Source organism: Hyperolius riggenbachi, chromosome 9 (assembly GCF_040937935.1).
Source record: "Hyperolius riggenbachi isolate aHypRig1 chromosome 9, aHypRig1.pri, whole genome shotgun sequence".
NCBI lineage: Eukaryota > Metazoa > Chordata > Amphibia > Anura > Hyperoliidae > Hyperolius > Hyperolius riggenbachi.
In genome coordinates, this window is record NC_090654.1 from 96,967,644 (window position 1) to 96,983,343 (window position 15,700).

The 15,700-nt window shown below is 45.9% G+C and overlaps 1 protein-coding gene across 3 annotated transcripts in view; it reads left to right on the top strand.

The window, feature by feature from the left end:
• PRPF3 (pre-mRNA processing factor 3) overlaps positions 1–15,700 on the top strand; it is a 63,244-nt gene that overhangs the window by 44,918 nt on the left and 2,626 nt on the right. For all 3 annotated transcript variants that reach the window (XM_068253234.1, XM_068253233.1, XM_068253232.1), the window contains exons 8-14: positions 1,069–1,235; positions 4,890–4,972; positions 5,065–5,208; positions 9,384–9,483; positions 10,581–10,694; positions 13,048–13,166; positions 14,155–14,238. In XM_068253234.1, coding sequence (XP_068109335.1) covers positions 1,069–1,235; positions 4,890–4,972; positions 5,065–5,208; positions 9,384–9,483; positions 10,581–10,694; positions 13,048–13,166; positions 14,155–14,238 — 811 coding nt within the window. The remainder of the gene's footprint in view (positions 1–1,068; positions 1,236–4,889; positions 4,973–5,064; positions 5,209–9,383; positions 9,484–10,580; positions 10,695–13,047; positions 13,167–14,154; positions 14,239–15,700) is intronic.

The window sequence follows — 15,700 nt, forward strand, 5'->3', positions numbered from 1 at the left end:
TAAAGCTGTCCACTGTTCTTCACTGCTTTCATATATCAGGACTTAAAGAGAACCCGAGGTGGGAATTTATTATGCTAGTGGGGCACAGAGGCTGGTTGTGCACACTAACACCAGCCTCTGTTGCCCCATGGTGTGCCTCAAAGACCCCCCTGCGCGCCGCTATACCCCCGCAGTGCTGGCGACACGCAGCGTGTCGCCAGCACAAAGTTTACCTAAGCGCTGTCTGTCAGCGCCGCTCCCCCGCCTCCTCCTTATCGGCGCTACCCGCCTGTGTCCCTTCCCTCCCGCTAATTGGAGGGAAGTGACGTGGGTGGGTAGCGCCGATACGGAGGAGGCGGGGGAGCGGCGCTGACAGACAGCGCTTAGGTAAACTTTGTGCTGGCGACACGCTGCGTGTCACCAGCACTGCGGGGGTATAGCGGCGCGCAGGGGGGGTCTTTGAGGCACACCATGGGGCAACAGAGGCTGGTGTTAGTGTGCACAACCAGCCTCTGTGCCCCACTAGCATAATAAATTCCCACCTCGGGTTCTCTTTAAAGCATACCAGATGTCTAGTTAAACCTAAAATAGAGTGGGTAGGGGAGTAAGAGTTAATACTTACCACCTCTTCCGTTAAGTCAGCCGCCTTTCTCCTGTAGTCCTTCCCGGTCTTCTCAGTCTGTAACCACAAGTCAGACGACTCTCCTGACTTGTCTTCCGGACATACTGCGCCTCGCATGTGCAGTATGTCCTTTCTGCTTCCCCATGGCTGCGCATAATGATCTAGCAGGCTGCTACGTCATTATGCATGGCCACGGGGAAGCAGACAGGACATACTACGCATGAAAGGCGGATGACAAGTCAGGAGAGTCGTCTGACTTGTGGTCACAGACTGAGAAGACCGGGGAGGACTACAGGAGAATGGCGGCTGACTGAACGGAGCTGACTGAGGTACGGAAGGAGCAGTATTAGCTCTTACTTCCCTACCCACTCCATTTTAGGTTTTGTTAGACATCTGGTATTCTTAATCTGTGGCATACATAACTGTATGTGCTTATTAATAAAGTGAAATGTGTTTATATTAAACAGGCTCAGCTGGAGAAGCTACAAGCTGAAATCGCTCAGGCTGCCAAGAAAACTGGTATCCAGACCTCTACTAGATTAGCTCTTATTGCACCCAAAAAGGAGCTGAGGGAGGGAGAGATCCCAGACATTGAGTGGTGGGATTCCTTCATCTTACCGACAGGCAATGATCTGTAAGTTCATGTTGTGCTACAATAAAGTTCCTTCTGTGTTGCTTAGCTGCATGTTAACCTCTGCAGGCTAGTCAATAGCTGGATGGCACCATAACTGTCCATTGTTGTGATAAAGGGTGAGCCTAGTTAAAACAGATTATTTGTATCTGTTGGGAGATAAATAAGCTTGTGAGATATAAGGGCCATGCGCACCAGGAACAACACCCCGCAGTGTTAAAGCGAACCCAAGCCAAACATTTTTTTTAATTCAAAATACTTAGTTACACCACTCTGACACATACAAAGATAAACATGCTCATTCAAGCCTATGACCATTTCAGTGCATGCTTTTCACCCTTCTCTTTTTATAACTAACTATAAGTTATACAGGTGGCAGCAATTAGCAATTCCTCCATTGCCGGACACCACCTACTCCACCAGATTATTTCCCGGCAATATGAAAAGAACGGAGGGGTTTCTCCAATAAATGTAAAATATTTTATATTTGTCATCATGCAGCTGAAAAAAGGCTGCTATTCATTATTATAATTTAGAAAATGGATTTTATTTCTGAAATCGTGTATTTTTAATTTGGGTCCACTTTAAGCCCCCCTAGTGATTAGGCCATTTTTTACTAATTGGGCCACTGCAGCTTTAAAGAACAAGCGACACCCATGCTAACCTAGAAATAAAAAACACATATAGAAGTAGATAAATACTACTTCAACTTACATAACCGATGTATTGTGCTATCCACATGATGATTCCTGTGAATTTTATAAAGGAAAAGCAGAAAATCCTATTCTAGGCAGTAGCCATCTTGCCAAGCTAATGCTGACATTATATCCTCCCTGACTCTTGTTTCTCTCTCCCCCCCCCCCCTTCTCTTGCTCATTGTGTATTCATTAGCTGCCCTCCTCCAAGTCTTCAGACACTCCCACTGAGGTGTACACTAACTGTACTGGTTTTTTTATTTTATTTACACATCCAATCACTGAGTCACCTCAGCCTTGCTTGTAAACACAAGTAATCAGAGGGTGTTTCTGATAAGCAGCTAGGAAGGGAAACAAAATGGAAAGGGAGGAATATATTATAGATAAAAAGAACTCCCAGCATTCAACTCTTTGGCACTAGTGCCAGTGCTCCTAAAGTATGTGATAACTATAAACCATAACAGCAGAAAAAGTTGTGCAAGTTTTGAATGCAGGATTAGCATCTTTATCATTTAACCTGCTGAGCGGTCTGGACGAGCTCAGCTCGTCCAACACCGTCAGAGGCTGCCGCTCAGGCCCTGCTGGGCCGATTCTGATGAAATAAAAAGCAGCACACGCAGCCGGCACTTTGCCAGCCGCGTGTGCTGCCTGATCGCCGCCGCTCTGCGGCGATTCGCCGCGAGCAGCGGCGAAAGAGGGTCCCCCCAGCCGCCTGAGCCCAGCGTAGCCGGAACAAAAAGTTCCGGCCAGCGCTAAGGGCTGGATCGGAGGCGGCTGACGTCAGGACGTCGGCTGACGTCGATGACGTCACTCCGCTCGTCGCTATGGCGACGATGTAAGCAAAACAAGGAAGGCCGCTCATTGCGGCCTTCCTTGTTTATTCTGGGCGCCGGAGGCGATCGGAAGATCGCCTCCGGAGCGCCCTCTAGTGGGCTTTCATGCAGCCAACTTTCAGTTGGCTGCATGAAATAGTTTTTTTTTTATTTAAAAAAAACCCTCCCGCAGCCACCCTGGCGATTTAATCAGAACGCCAGGGTGGTTAATACACTCAGACCAGTTGCTGTTGATATTTGATTTTTATGGTGACAATACCGCTTTGAGGCCTAGCTGCAGGGCCGCATAACTCAGCACACAAGTGACTCCCCCCCCCCCCCCCCCCCCAACTCCCCTTCCCCCCCCAACTCCCCCTCCTTTTCTCCCCATAAACAGAGCTCTCTGTTGGTGGAGTCTATTCACTCCCCAGTTTGTCTTTTTTATATAAATATTTTATTATTTTTAGAATACATTAAATTTTTTAATTTATTTTATATACCTCCCTCCCCTGCCAGCCAATCAGCATGATCGGCTGTCATAGGCTTCAGCCTTTGACAGCCGATCACTTCCTAGACTACAGAGGGGACAGCCGTGACACACGGCTGTCCCCAGTACAGCACTGCCTTAGATCGCAGCGCTGTACAGGTATATTGGATGGGGGTTGTGCTGTCTAACAGTCTCCGGGCGGCGATCGCCGCTGGGAGACTGAAGGCTGAGCTCCGCCTTCCAAGCAAAGATGCGCGCACATCGGCGTGCGCGTTCTCCTGCTAACCCCATTCCCAGCCATTCACGCAAATTGACGTGGAGTGGTCCTAGGGCTGCCGCCACGTTCACGCCAATAAGCGTGGAGCGGTCGGCAAGTAGTTAATGAATATCCCCATAATGGAGGTTCGAAATGGTGTGCCGTTAGGATGAGCCTCACTACTTCCGGGGTGCTGCTCCTCTTGCCCCTGGTCCATACGGGATCCGCCATTTCTTCATAGTTCATCAGCAGCTGACAAATTTTCTGCTTCCCGGAAGTGTCTCACGTGCCGCAGTACGTACCAGGAGATGTTGTCCGTGGGTGCGAATACAGAGATGTGCACTCGTGTTTTTCCTCCGTACAAAAAACCCACTCTACTGGAGATGTTCGGACCTTACTTGCGCATGTCCAGTATGGATGCACTTGTGCTCGGACAAGAGCCTGGACAAAACATAAGAGGGTCCTATGGTGGAACTGGGAATCCTCTACTAGACTATCAAGAGGTCCTCCAACCCCACCATTCTTTTTTACTTTTAGTTTACTTTGAGCATTACCGTATATACTCAAGTATAGGCCGAGTTTTTTGGTCCAAAAAAGTGTCCTGAAAGTGGGGGGTCTCGGCCTATACTCGAGTCACTTTCCCCCACCCTGAACAAATATAAAATAAAGTGTCCCCCCGTCTCCACCAGAGCAGAGCGGCCGCCGCAGATTTGCATACAAAAGTGACAGCTTTGTGCTGTCTCCCGCTGTGTTCCGTGTCCCCCGCCAGAGCTGTTTGGCTGCCGTGCATTTACATACAGCACAAAGCTTGTGCTGTCTCCCGCTGTGTGCTTTGTCCGGCGGAGTGGTGCGCGTGGCATATTTACCTGCGACGATGCACGGGTCCGCCACCTTCCGAGTGTCCCCGCCGGCATATGTCTTACGCTCTCCAATCCACGCTGCCCACCAGGAAATATCTTTCATTGGTCAGACGGAGTCTCATCTCAATGATGCCACTAGCCACATAGCCACATGTTTTTATTGTTACTTCAATAAAGAGCTTGATACTTCTGCAGTGCCAGCCTCCATCGCTTGTTTGTAATCTTTACTACGTGCGCAGAACTGGGAGCCATCTATGAGAGTGCACTTTAAGGGCGGCAATGAACAAAGGGAGTGGAGGGAATGAGGGTTCACTCCCCATACATGCCTATAAACCTCAGTTTCTACAGGCGAGTTCACCTCTTGTATCCTTTCACACTATTTAATGTGGAGTTTTAGTTAGTAATAGAAAAAGCTGGCAGCTCTCTCTGCTACATATTACTACTAACTGGTTTGGTATTGGAGATCTCTGCATAGTCAGTTAATGCTGTAGGCAGTCAGACAATCCAGCATTTCTCTGTTAGTTTACAAATGCCCATTTGTTTCTAGGAGAGCAGAGGTATTAGCAGAGCATGACGATTTCCATGGAATCACTAATCTTGTAGAACACCCAGCACAGCTCAATCCTCATGGTAAGAAGAATCAGTCTTTTTCCCTAGTGTTGGTTATTATTGGATAATTGGCAGGCTCTAAATTAATGTGCTTGACATTGTTATTATCTCAGTTGACATAGATGCTCCTGTGACTCTGGGGATTTACCTCACCAAGAAAGAACAGAAGAAACTACGTCGACAGACTAGGAGAGAGGCTCAAAAGGAGTTGCAAGAGAAAGTACGGCTAGGACTTATGCCTCCACCAGAACCCAAAGGTACCTGACGGAGTATTTATGCTTCCTTGTGTCAGGGTTGGCAGGACCGATCATATATAAACATTGACCAGTAGGCTATTCTTTATGTCCTTTAGGGTGCCAATATATTACTCAATTTGCAGCATCGATATCCAGCCGATTCAATCACAATGATCAAATCTGGCAGAGATTGATGTCACAATGTGTCCATCCAATAGATTTTCCCAGACAAAATGATAGTAATGATCCGGCATGCTGAAAAGATCTCACTTGAAAGAGCTCGGTCAGATGTGCATCCATAGTGGCACTCCTTTTCCTGATGGCCCCCCGTCCCCGAGCCTGTGCAGCGTGTCATAGGGTCACTTATCCCCTAGTGAGCTTTCTCCTGTGTCCTGCATCTTTCTCAGTGGCCACCAGGGGTGCCTGTACTACGTGACATTGCCACAGGTACGTGGCGTCAGTACAGGCCGACATGGAGAAATATACGGGGACACAGGAGGAGGCGTGCCAGCAGATAGGTGAGCCTGCAACTCTCACCATGAGCGTGGAGGTGTACACAATATATGGTAGGGGCGGGGGTGGCATGCACAGAAATATATTGAAAACCTGTTTGCACTACACTGGCAGCAATAGATGCTTCTCTGATCAGAACATCTGCCAGTGTATGGGCACCTTCAGTCTTTACTCTGCCTAGACTGGAGTAAAGATTTTCACTCAGATTCTAAAATAATGATCACATGCAGACTGAGAAATGCAGTTATAAAAACTGTACCTGAACAAGGGCTTTAGCCTGAGGCAGTGGTCACACTTGAGGCAATTGCTCACACTGCTTTGACTGCATGCAGAGTTGCACCAGATGCGTCAGCCCATAATAATAATGATGAAAGAAAAGAGGGATTTGAAAAACACCTTGAGAAAGCCCCGTGGGCGGGGCGAAACGCGTCGCTGGGCGTGGCTACCGCAGGAGTGCTCGCGCGGTGTCCCCACGTGTGAACACCAACACACGCCGATCCGGCTCCTAGCAAAGGAGGTGAAAGGGAGCTGCGCTGAGGCCTCAGTAGAAGATAATCATATACAGCACAGCAGCGGAGACAGCTGAAAACATCCAGTGCACTGCGGACAACGGAAGGGCCCTGTGAGCTGGAGCTCACCAACTATTGTGCGCAAGTATCTTAGGCTGCCAGCCAAACGATAACGCCATGTTGTGGAGGCTCAATTGCTAGTTGTGACCCCCTGTCTGCGTATGCCTTTGCCGGGACTGATTGCAACGCTGACTGTCATGCTATAATTGTAGTGGAATTGGAAGGCCTCATATGGTGCAGCTACTAACCAAACCAGCTATGGGAAGCCAGAAATAGAAGTATTTCACAGTGTGTGTGGTGATCTGGTGGTGGCTGAGGACCAATAGATCGAGGTAGCTGGGCGTTTTCTGCATGAGGCTACGGCTGGGCGACTACACCATGCATAAAACCTGATCTGGTCCCATTTAGAGTTAAGCGCGCATATCCTGGCCAGGTACACTTGTTTTTAAGTTGTGGGGTTTTTTTAACATGTTGTGCGAAATTCATGTAGCTAAGGCTTCTAATTAAACAAGATTTTGTATGTGTATTGAGACAGTAGTCCTTTGTGTTTGATCGTGGACCACAATTAAAATTAGGCTACAGGCTCCTTGCTAATGTGAGTTGCACCTATCTTCATTAAAGGGGCGGCTCTCCATATAATCGTTTTAGCCGGATTTGAAAAACACTGCACCACTCTAAATGTCAAATGTTGCATCTTTATTCCATACCAAAAATATCAAATACTATAAAAACCATTAAAACTTGATAAAGGGTGGCACACTTATAATAAGCATCATATATATATATATATATGCTGTAGAGGGAGAGAGCAGGCTCAGAAAAAAAACTCCACAATGACAGTATTGCTGTTACACTGTCTGTAAATATCCATGTACAAAAACCAATAGCAATTAGAAACAAATTGCAAACCATCCCTAAAGCTACGTACACACATACGATCGTTCGTTGTGAACGACAAGTGATCTTTTAATTGATGAAAGAACGACTTTAAGGGACACTGTAGGGGGGTCGGGGGAAAATGAGTTGAACTTACCCAGGGCTTAACGGTCCCCCGCAGACATCCTGTGCCCACGCAGCCACTCACTGATGCTCCAGCCCTGCCTCCAGTTCTTTTCTGGAATTTCAGACTTTAAAGTCTGAAAACCACTGCGCCTGCGTTGCCGTGTCCTCGCTCCCGCTGATTTCACCAGGAGTGTCTAGCACAAGCCCAGTATGGTCTGTGTATGCGCAGTACGCTCCTGGTGACAACAGCGAGATTGAGGACATGGCAACGCAGGCGCAGTGGTTTTCAGACTTTAAAGTCTGAAATTCCAGAAGTGAACTGGAGGCGGGGCCGGAGCACCGGTGAGTGGCTGCGTGGGCACAGGATGTCTGCGGGGGACCGTTAGAAGCCCCGTGTAAGTTCAACTCATTTTCCCCCGCCACCCCCCCCCCCCCCTTACAGTGTCCCTTTAAGGAAAAGTAGCTTTTAAAAAGTGTGTAACGATCTGATCGTTTGTGAATGAACTATCTGGAACAACATCACAGTACAATACAGGAAAATTCGTGTTTTCTGCAATGGATGTGATGCCAACGAATGGCTCACATCTAGCCATTATTATATCTTCTGTACAGTGAAGATGTCACATACTGTTCCTGGAAAAGACATCATAGGAAGTTCCGCCTGCACGTAACGAACGTTTCAAAGCGTACGTTACACTATAAAACTAACGTTACGTATATTACATTACAATATGAGAACTCATACTTTAGGCATGTAGGTAGCGCATTTAGATAATACAGCGTTGAAAACACATAAAAAAAAACCACTCTGTCCTGTTTTAGTGTCCATTAAAATTACATTATGGTATAATTATGGAGCAATTAACGTGTCACAGGACACATTCATAGAACGAACGTTAAATAACGAAAACCACGTGTTGTGCTTGCGGATTGAAATGAAAACTTCTATGGCGATATAACGAAATGCGCATGTCAAGCCTAGTACAAATGACCGTTTTCTGACGATATACTCGTTTTGCAAACGATCGTCATTGTTAAAAAAATCCGCCAAGGCAGATCTTTCGTTTTTAACGATCTAGCTCGTCCAGTGTTTGGCTTAAAGGGAAACTTAAGCCAGAAAAAAGAGTTTTACCCACCTGGGGCTTCTACCAGCTCCCTGCAGCAGTCCTGTGCCCTCGCAGCCACTCACTAATCCTCTGGTCCCCCGCTGCCAGCTGGTTTCGTTTTTGCAGACAGGCCCGTCAGGACTGGCCACGCGTAGCTCTCTCCGCATTCCCGACTGTAATTAGCGATATTGCGGGCCGCAACGTGTACAAAAATAGCGTTGCCGCATTACAAATGCATAGATATGCGGCAACGCATATTTTTGTACGTGTTGCGGTCCGTAATATCGCTAATTGCAGTCAGGAATGCGGAAAAAGCTACACGTGGCCAGTCCTGTCGGGCCTGTCGCAAAAATGAAACTAGCTGGCAGTCGGGGACCAGAGGATTAGTGAGTGGCTGCGAGGGCACCGGACAGCTGCAGGGGGCTGAGGGAAGCCCCAGGTGAGTTAAACTCATTTGTTTTCTGACTTCAGGTTCACTTTAATGATGGTTGGAGGTTTTTTTCTTTTAAACGATCGTCATTTGAAATGATCAGGGAATGATCGTTTCAAACTACTATAGTCACGTGTGTATGCACCTTTAGGGAAAATTGTGTAGTAAAATAGTTTAATGTGAAACCTGTTCAAGGAAGTGGGCATAGATGCTCACTGCCCAGTGTGGAGTGTATAAATAAGTGGAATATACAGAGAATGGATACGCTGTCCCTGGAATTTTGAGCAAAGGAGGCAGTGAGAGTCTGACATTTGCATACATTTACACAAAATTTGCATCAACTCAGCTGACTGTTGATGATGCACACTTTAAAACACGTATCACTGAGACGTATGTGTGAACACTCCCATAAGTGTCCCATAAGAAATCTTTAAATTTGTTTTTTGTTTTTTTACATGTACTTGTTGGTGAATAAATATATATTTTATTGTTAGACTTTGCTTTTTAATGTTAATATCATAATGTGTTTAGTTACTCTGTTTTACTTCTAACAAGATATGTTTTCTTTATTTTCAGTTAGAATATCTAATCTTATGCGAGTTCTGGGGACAGAAGCTGTGCAAGATCCCACAAAAGTAGAAGCACATGTTAGAGCACAGATGGCAAAACGTCAGAAGTGAGTAGGCATTTGCTATTTTTGGGCTGGTGCACACCAGAACGGTTCTGAAGCGTTTTTAAAACGCTTGCAGGGGGAGAACCGCTTGGCTAATGAAAGTGAATGGGACGGTGCACACCAGAGCGGCTCTTTTATTCCACAAACGCGAACTCAGGGGCTGCAGCATTTTTTTTTAGATTTCTGAGGCGTTTCTACCTCAATGTTAAAGTATAGGAAACTGGAAAACCGCTCTGAAAAAGGCTAGATCAGAGCGGTGTTCCAGGCGTTTTTGTTACAGAAGCTGTTCAGTAACAGCTTTACTGTAACAATATTTGAAATGCGCTACACAAAAACGCTCCAAAAACCGCTAGGCATGTTTAGAAAACGTCTCTAAACATGCCTAGAATCGCTCTGAAATCTGCTTCAAAAACCTCTAGCCGTTTGCAGATCTGCTTGAGGTTTTTGGTGTGCACCAGCCCTTTGTTCATGCCAGACCTGATCTTCTAAACCAGTGCTGTCCAACAGGCAGCCCAACAGTTGTACTTAGCCTGCCACATGATTTTCTAAACTAGTGCTGTCCAGCTGGCACCCCATTAGCTGTACTTGGCCTTTTACATGATCTTCTAAAGCAGTGCTGTCCATGCAGCTTGGAACTTAGTGGAGTTCACTTCCTGACAATTTTTTCTCCCAGTGCCAAGCTGCATACAATTTGCATTAAATGTACGTGCAACCTGGAATTCTGGGATTATTAATACTTAGTATACTAATAAATTATCAAGAAATGGAACCACCAGAACTTTTTGAACTGGGCTAACATGAACCTGAAAGCCCTCTACTGAAAATACCCTGAAAACTGCATTATTGTCCTCTACTAACAGAAGATGTTCAATTAAAAAGGAAATCTGCATTTGCTATTGGGGCACCTGGGCCCATAAAGACATTTTCCCAGTTAGTAGCAGCAAATTGTACTTTGGTATGCCAAACAAAAAACAGCTACTGTGAGTTGCTATTTACTCTCTTTTGCTAAATATGCCTCTAGAAACTGGTTCTCTTTATGACTAGACCTGTGCAGACTGATGGTGTACCAGTTCTCATGAGTCTCTCACTGTTCTTAACAGGGCTCACGAAGAAGCCAATGCAGCCAGAAAGCTAACAGCAGAGCAGAGGAAAGAGAAGAAAGTAAAAAAACTAAAGGAGGACATCACACAAGGTGTCCATGTATCTGTATATAGGTAAGCTTCACCTAGCTATACTTGACATTTATCTAGGGATTCACATATATTTTGCAAAAACGGTAGATACTCCTCTATAGAGAGGGAAGGCTCTGTATCCTATAGAGCTTTCCCAGTCTTCTTCCCAGTTGCTGACCACCACAATTCCCCCCCGCCCCCCGCCCCCCGCTCCAATCAAGCACTGGGAGATTGGAGTCAGAGGACTGCCGAGGGTGGAACATTTTAGTGGTGGACAGCAGAGGAATGTGGGCACCGGACCGTCAAGGCTCTGTGAGATCTTCCCTCTCCATAGGTGAATATCTGTCTTTTTTTCCTTCAGGAATCTTCACGTTTGCTTCAACAGGTTTCCATTTTTTTTTTATTTTTTTTTTTATACTTTTTTGCTTTATTGAACCTTTATACTGTTTAGCAATACAAAGCATGAACATAACTGATATTGCCTTACTGATGTGTGACTTAAAGGATAATTTTACTTTAATTTCTTTGGTCTCTCCTATGGGAAAATCTTACTTTATCATTCCTTCAATGTCTGCATCCCTTTTGTCAGGCTCACCTAGCTCTGTGTCTCTCAGTGATGGTTGTCTCCGTGTCGCAAAACCTCCCCTCGTGCGCAAGAATGGCCATCATTTTAAAGTTATAGCTGGGTGCGTCACGTCCTACGTCACCTGCAGACAAAAGTACACATGCGCACTAATGCGGATGCTAATGCGCATGCGGAAATTGAATCTGGTGCCAATCAGTGGTGCTATAAAAGGCAGTCTCGCCCTGACATCCTGCTGTGTATCTATCCTGTCCAGAGACTCTGTACCAGTTTGTTTGATTGCCGTTGTGACCTCAGCTTGTGACCACGATTACGCTTATTGGCTTCCACTGACCTTGATTACGCTATAGTCTGCCGCCTGCCTCTGACCTCAGCTTGTTATTCTAGTCATGCCTGTTTCCATTAACCCTGAGCATCCTGTCTCCAACTATCATCATTAGTTCTACCTATACCCGCCTCTCGTTTGGCTCTACAGCGCAGCTTCTCCTGTTCTCTTACTCGCTGTTAGGGTCCCTCCTTGAGCGTAAACTGGTGAACAATAGGCAGCTTGAGTCCGTCTTTCCTTGCGGGGCGATTGGTGATTACCTGTGGGCACTTAGACTCTACGCTCTTGGAGGTCCCTGACCTCAGTGGGAAGATTAACAGGTCTGCCACCAGTCTTAACAACTTTCATCCAGAACTGTTAATTTTGTGCTCCTCAGTGCAGTCCAGTGCTAAACAACCGTGCGTGATTCTCCCCTCTTCTACTTGCACAGGGATTTTCCAACATATCCAATCACTTTCCAATGGATAAAATGTCTGAAATGGAAGGGGAAAAAAAGTGAATTGGTTATGTTGGGGCAATAGGTTTCCAGCAGGTTCAATCAGTGATTGAATCGGTTGGAAAAATTGTGTATGGTCTATGTTAAAGAGAATGTGTACTGTGAAAATCTTACATAAATAAAAGTACCAGCCTGTTTGTAGTCTTCTCCTACCCCCCTCTGTGACATATCCGCTGCTCCTGCTGCTTTCTTGGTGATAAAATCGCTGATTTATTCATTGTTTTTGTAAACAATGTAGATGGCTGCTAAACAGGAAATACATCATCAGAGCAGGTGCCTAATTGCAGAGGCTCCTCTCAAACGTGACTTCACTGCTGTAATATTTCTCCCACTTGTTGCCTTGGCTGCTCGTCTGGGCGTTGAACTGATCTTTCTGCACTCTCAGCTGTTCAGAAGGTCACAGACAGGCTGGCTGTGAGCAGAGACGCTGGCTGTGACTCATACACACAGCACACACACAGCCTGCAGGGGGCGTGGGGGAGGTGTGCATAACTACTCCCTATCACAGCATTCCTCTCTGGGCTGACAAGGCTCGACAAAGGAAAGAAGATTAGATATAATACAGAGACCGTGCAACTAGAAAAGGCTGCAGTAATCCAGACCATATTAGAACAGGTATAGGAATTTATAGGATAGAAGAAATAAGACTGAACATTTTGTTACAGAGTCACTTTAAGGCTGTGTACAATACCACACTATAGAAAGACAGTGACTTCCTACAGGGAATTTTTATTAAGGATGATTTTTTTCCCCCCCTCTGTGGAATAAGATCAGATTATTAGAACTAACCAGTCCAATCATTTCAATAATGTTCAATCGGGTTCTTTTTAATGAATTTAGTTTTAAATTACCTCAAAATCTGTCTGTGGTCAGCATATTCCTACACATGATTGATAACACGTTTTATAATTAAAACTTGTTTTGTAAGATTTTTTTTTTCTTTTGTTTTTCCTTTGTAATTGTTGTGTATATATATTTTTTTTTATTCCAGTATTCGCAATTTAAGCAATCCTTCCAAAAAATTCAAAATTGAAGCCAATGCAAATCAACTCTACCTGACAGGAGTAGTCGTGTTACATAAAGACGTTAATGTTGTCGTAGTAGAAGGAGGTAAGACCTATATTTGTTATTACCTTTCCTTGTCTATCTTATTGGTGTAGCAGTGTTTGAAGAGATAAGCAACTTCATAGGCATAAAGCAACATTGAATTCAACCCGGGGTGAGAGAGTTTATAGCATGAACACCTCTAATGCTGGGCATAGATGATACGTTTATGCGCCGGAATCAAGCCAACGGCTCGATGCCGGTGCGTCACCGCTCGTCCGCGCGAATCGATTCCCGCTCGGCCTCGCGGGCACTTCCTTATCAGCGCTTCGTTTTTGCCCATTGTCCGCCTGCGGGGATCGAGCGGGGAATCGATCCACACGGTGATCGGACACGTCGGAAATTATCAATCGAGCCATCAGCGGCTCGATTGATAAGTAAAAAACGTATCGTCTCTGCACAGCTTTAGACGGCAAATACTAAATGGCCAACATGTACCATTACCAGTCTTTCTAGGAGTGTTTTGTTTAACCCTCCTGGCGGTTAATTTTTTTCTGCCAATTAGGCAGAAATCCATTTTTTTTTTAATTTTTTTGTTTTGTTTCATGTAAAGCTACCAGAGTGGTAGCTACATGAAACACCACTAGAGGGCGCATGTGTCCCTCTAGTGCGATCGTCGCCGGCATCAATAGCAAACAGGGGAATGCGTTCCCCTGTTTGGCTTCTTCTATCGCCATGGCGACGATTGGAATGACGTCATGGACGTCAGCTTGCGTCAGACGCCTCCGATCCAGCCCATAGCGCTGCCTGGAACTCATTGGTCCGGGCAGCGCAGGGCTCTGACGGGGGGCCCTCTTCCGCCGCTGCGTGCGGGCGATCACCGCAATCAAGCTGTACGTGCGGCTAGCAAAGTGCTAGCTGCGTGTACAGAACTTTGAATGGGGCGAATCGCCCCACTAGGGGCTGAGATATCCTCCTGCTCAGCTCGGGCTTACCGCCAGGAAGGTTAAATATATTGTTAAATAATAAATAATTACATTGTTTTTTTTCAAAGGTCCTAAAGCACAGAAGAAATTTAAACGATTAATGCTTTCTCGAATAAAGTGGGACGAGCAGACAACAAATTCAAAGGCAGATGGTAAGTATAGAAAGGTCATATCATTAATCAAACTCTCATCACTTCTTTTTGGCACTGGATTGTAGATAAATGATACATAACCCAATTACTATTGAAATAGCATCTAAGTTCAGGAAGTGTAGCCAAATTGCGTCCTTGCGTTGCCCCTATGTACCTACATCTTAAAACGGAGTAATATGATATGCTTCCTGGGAGCCTCTGCTGCTGTCCATACAAATGGTGTTCCACTTTTCCACACTGCGGAATAAAGTCTGTTTAAGATGGCTCCATAGAGTGCAGGTAGGAGCTGAGGCCTTTTGGGGCACCTAAAATTCTCATTAAGGCTAGGTCCCCGCCCCATTCCCCCCCCCCCCCTCCCCCGGTTGGTACAAAAATTATGATGACTCAGATTATGAAACCACAGACTTCAGGTACCTAAAATTGCTTTGACTCCGACTCCACAGTCTTTGCAAGACTATGGAGTTAGTACAAGAATAATCAGATGACTCAGTCTATGAAAACACGTATTCAGGTACCCAAAAATTACTCCTGACCCCTCAACTTCAAATAAAAAATAATAAAGTAAAATGTGTACCCCGTGCTGTATACTTAACCTGTCAGTGTCCCCCACTGGCTCCGTGCTCCGTCCACATACATGCGCCTTATAAAAGCGTAGTATAAGCTGGCAACCACGTGTGGAGCGTGTATGAGGACACAGACAGGTAAAGCATACAGCATGGGGCACCAGGGCTCACAGTTTACACTAGCGGCAACAGTGCTGGGATTATTGTCCCGATATCGCACGGTGTTACAGATTTTCATCTGATTTTAATTGGTTGGTCAATTGGCCGCCAAGTCGCCTGATGCCTTGCCACCTTTAGATCTAGTACAGGCTTTGGCACCACTTCAGGGGTTTGCATCATCTACGTCTTAAAATAAACCTGTATTGAGGAAAAGGAAACAAATAGATACTTGGCTAAACAGAGTGAAGCCTCTGTATGCTCCAGATGCTTCCTGTGTCCTCTTAGACCGCACTCCACAATCTGGGATGATCTTGTTGTTGGCCACACTCCCCTCTATGAATAAGCAAGAATTATGAATGCACTTTGTGTCCCTAATTTGGTGACACTCTTTGATGTGATTTTTAAAACGCCCTTCCTTTCCTTTGATGTTCAGAGTGTAGGCAGTGGGAACACTCCTCTGTCTGGCACGTGTCTTCTCTCCATACCCGCTGGACACTCCTTACTTTTCTCTTGGGGTGCCAATGTTGCGTGAGAAGCTCTAAAGGTCTAACACTACAGGCACTGTGGGGCGTACATTACATGATTAGGGGCCTCTGGCATTTGACATGTGACACAGGGACCCGGGAGAGCAGAGACAGGAATGCCCAACAGAAATGGAAAAGGCGCCATCGGATAGGTCTGTGAGCTCTGCTGGCAACATGTCAGTTGTCCCTTAATCGAATGCTGCTACCGCCACAACC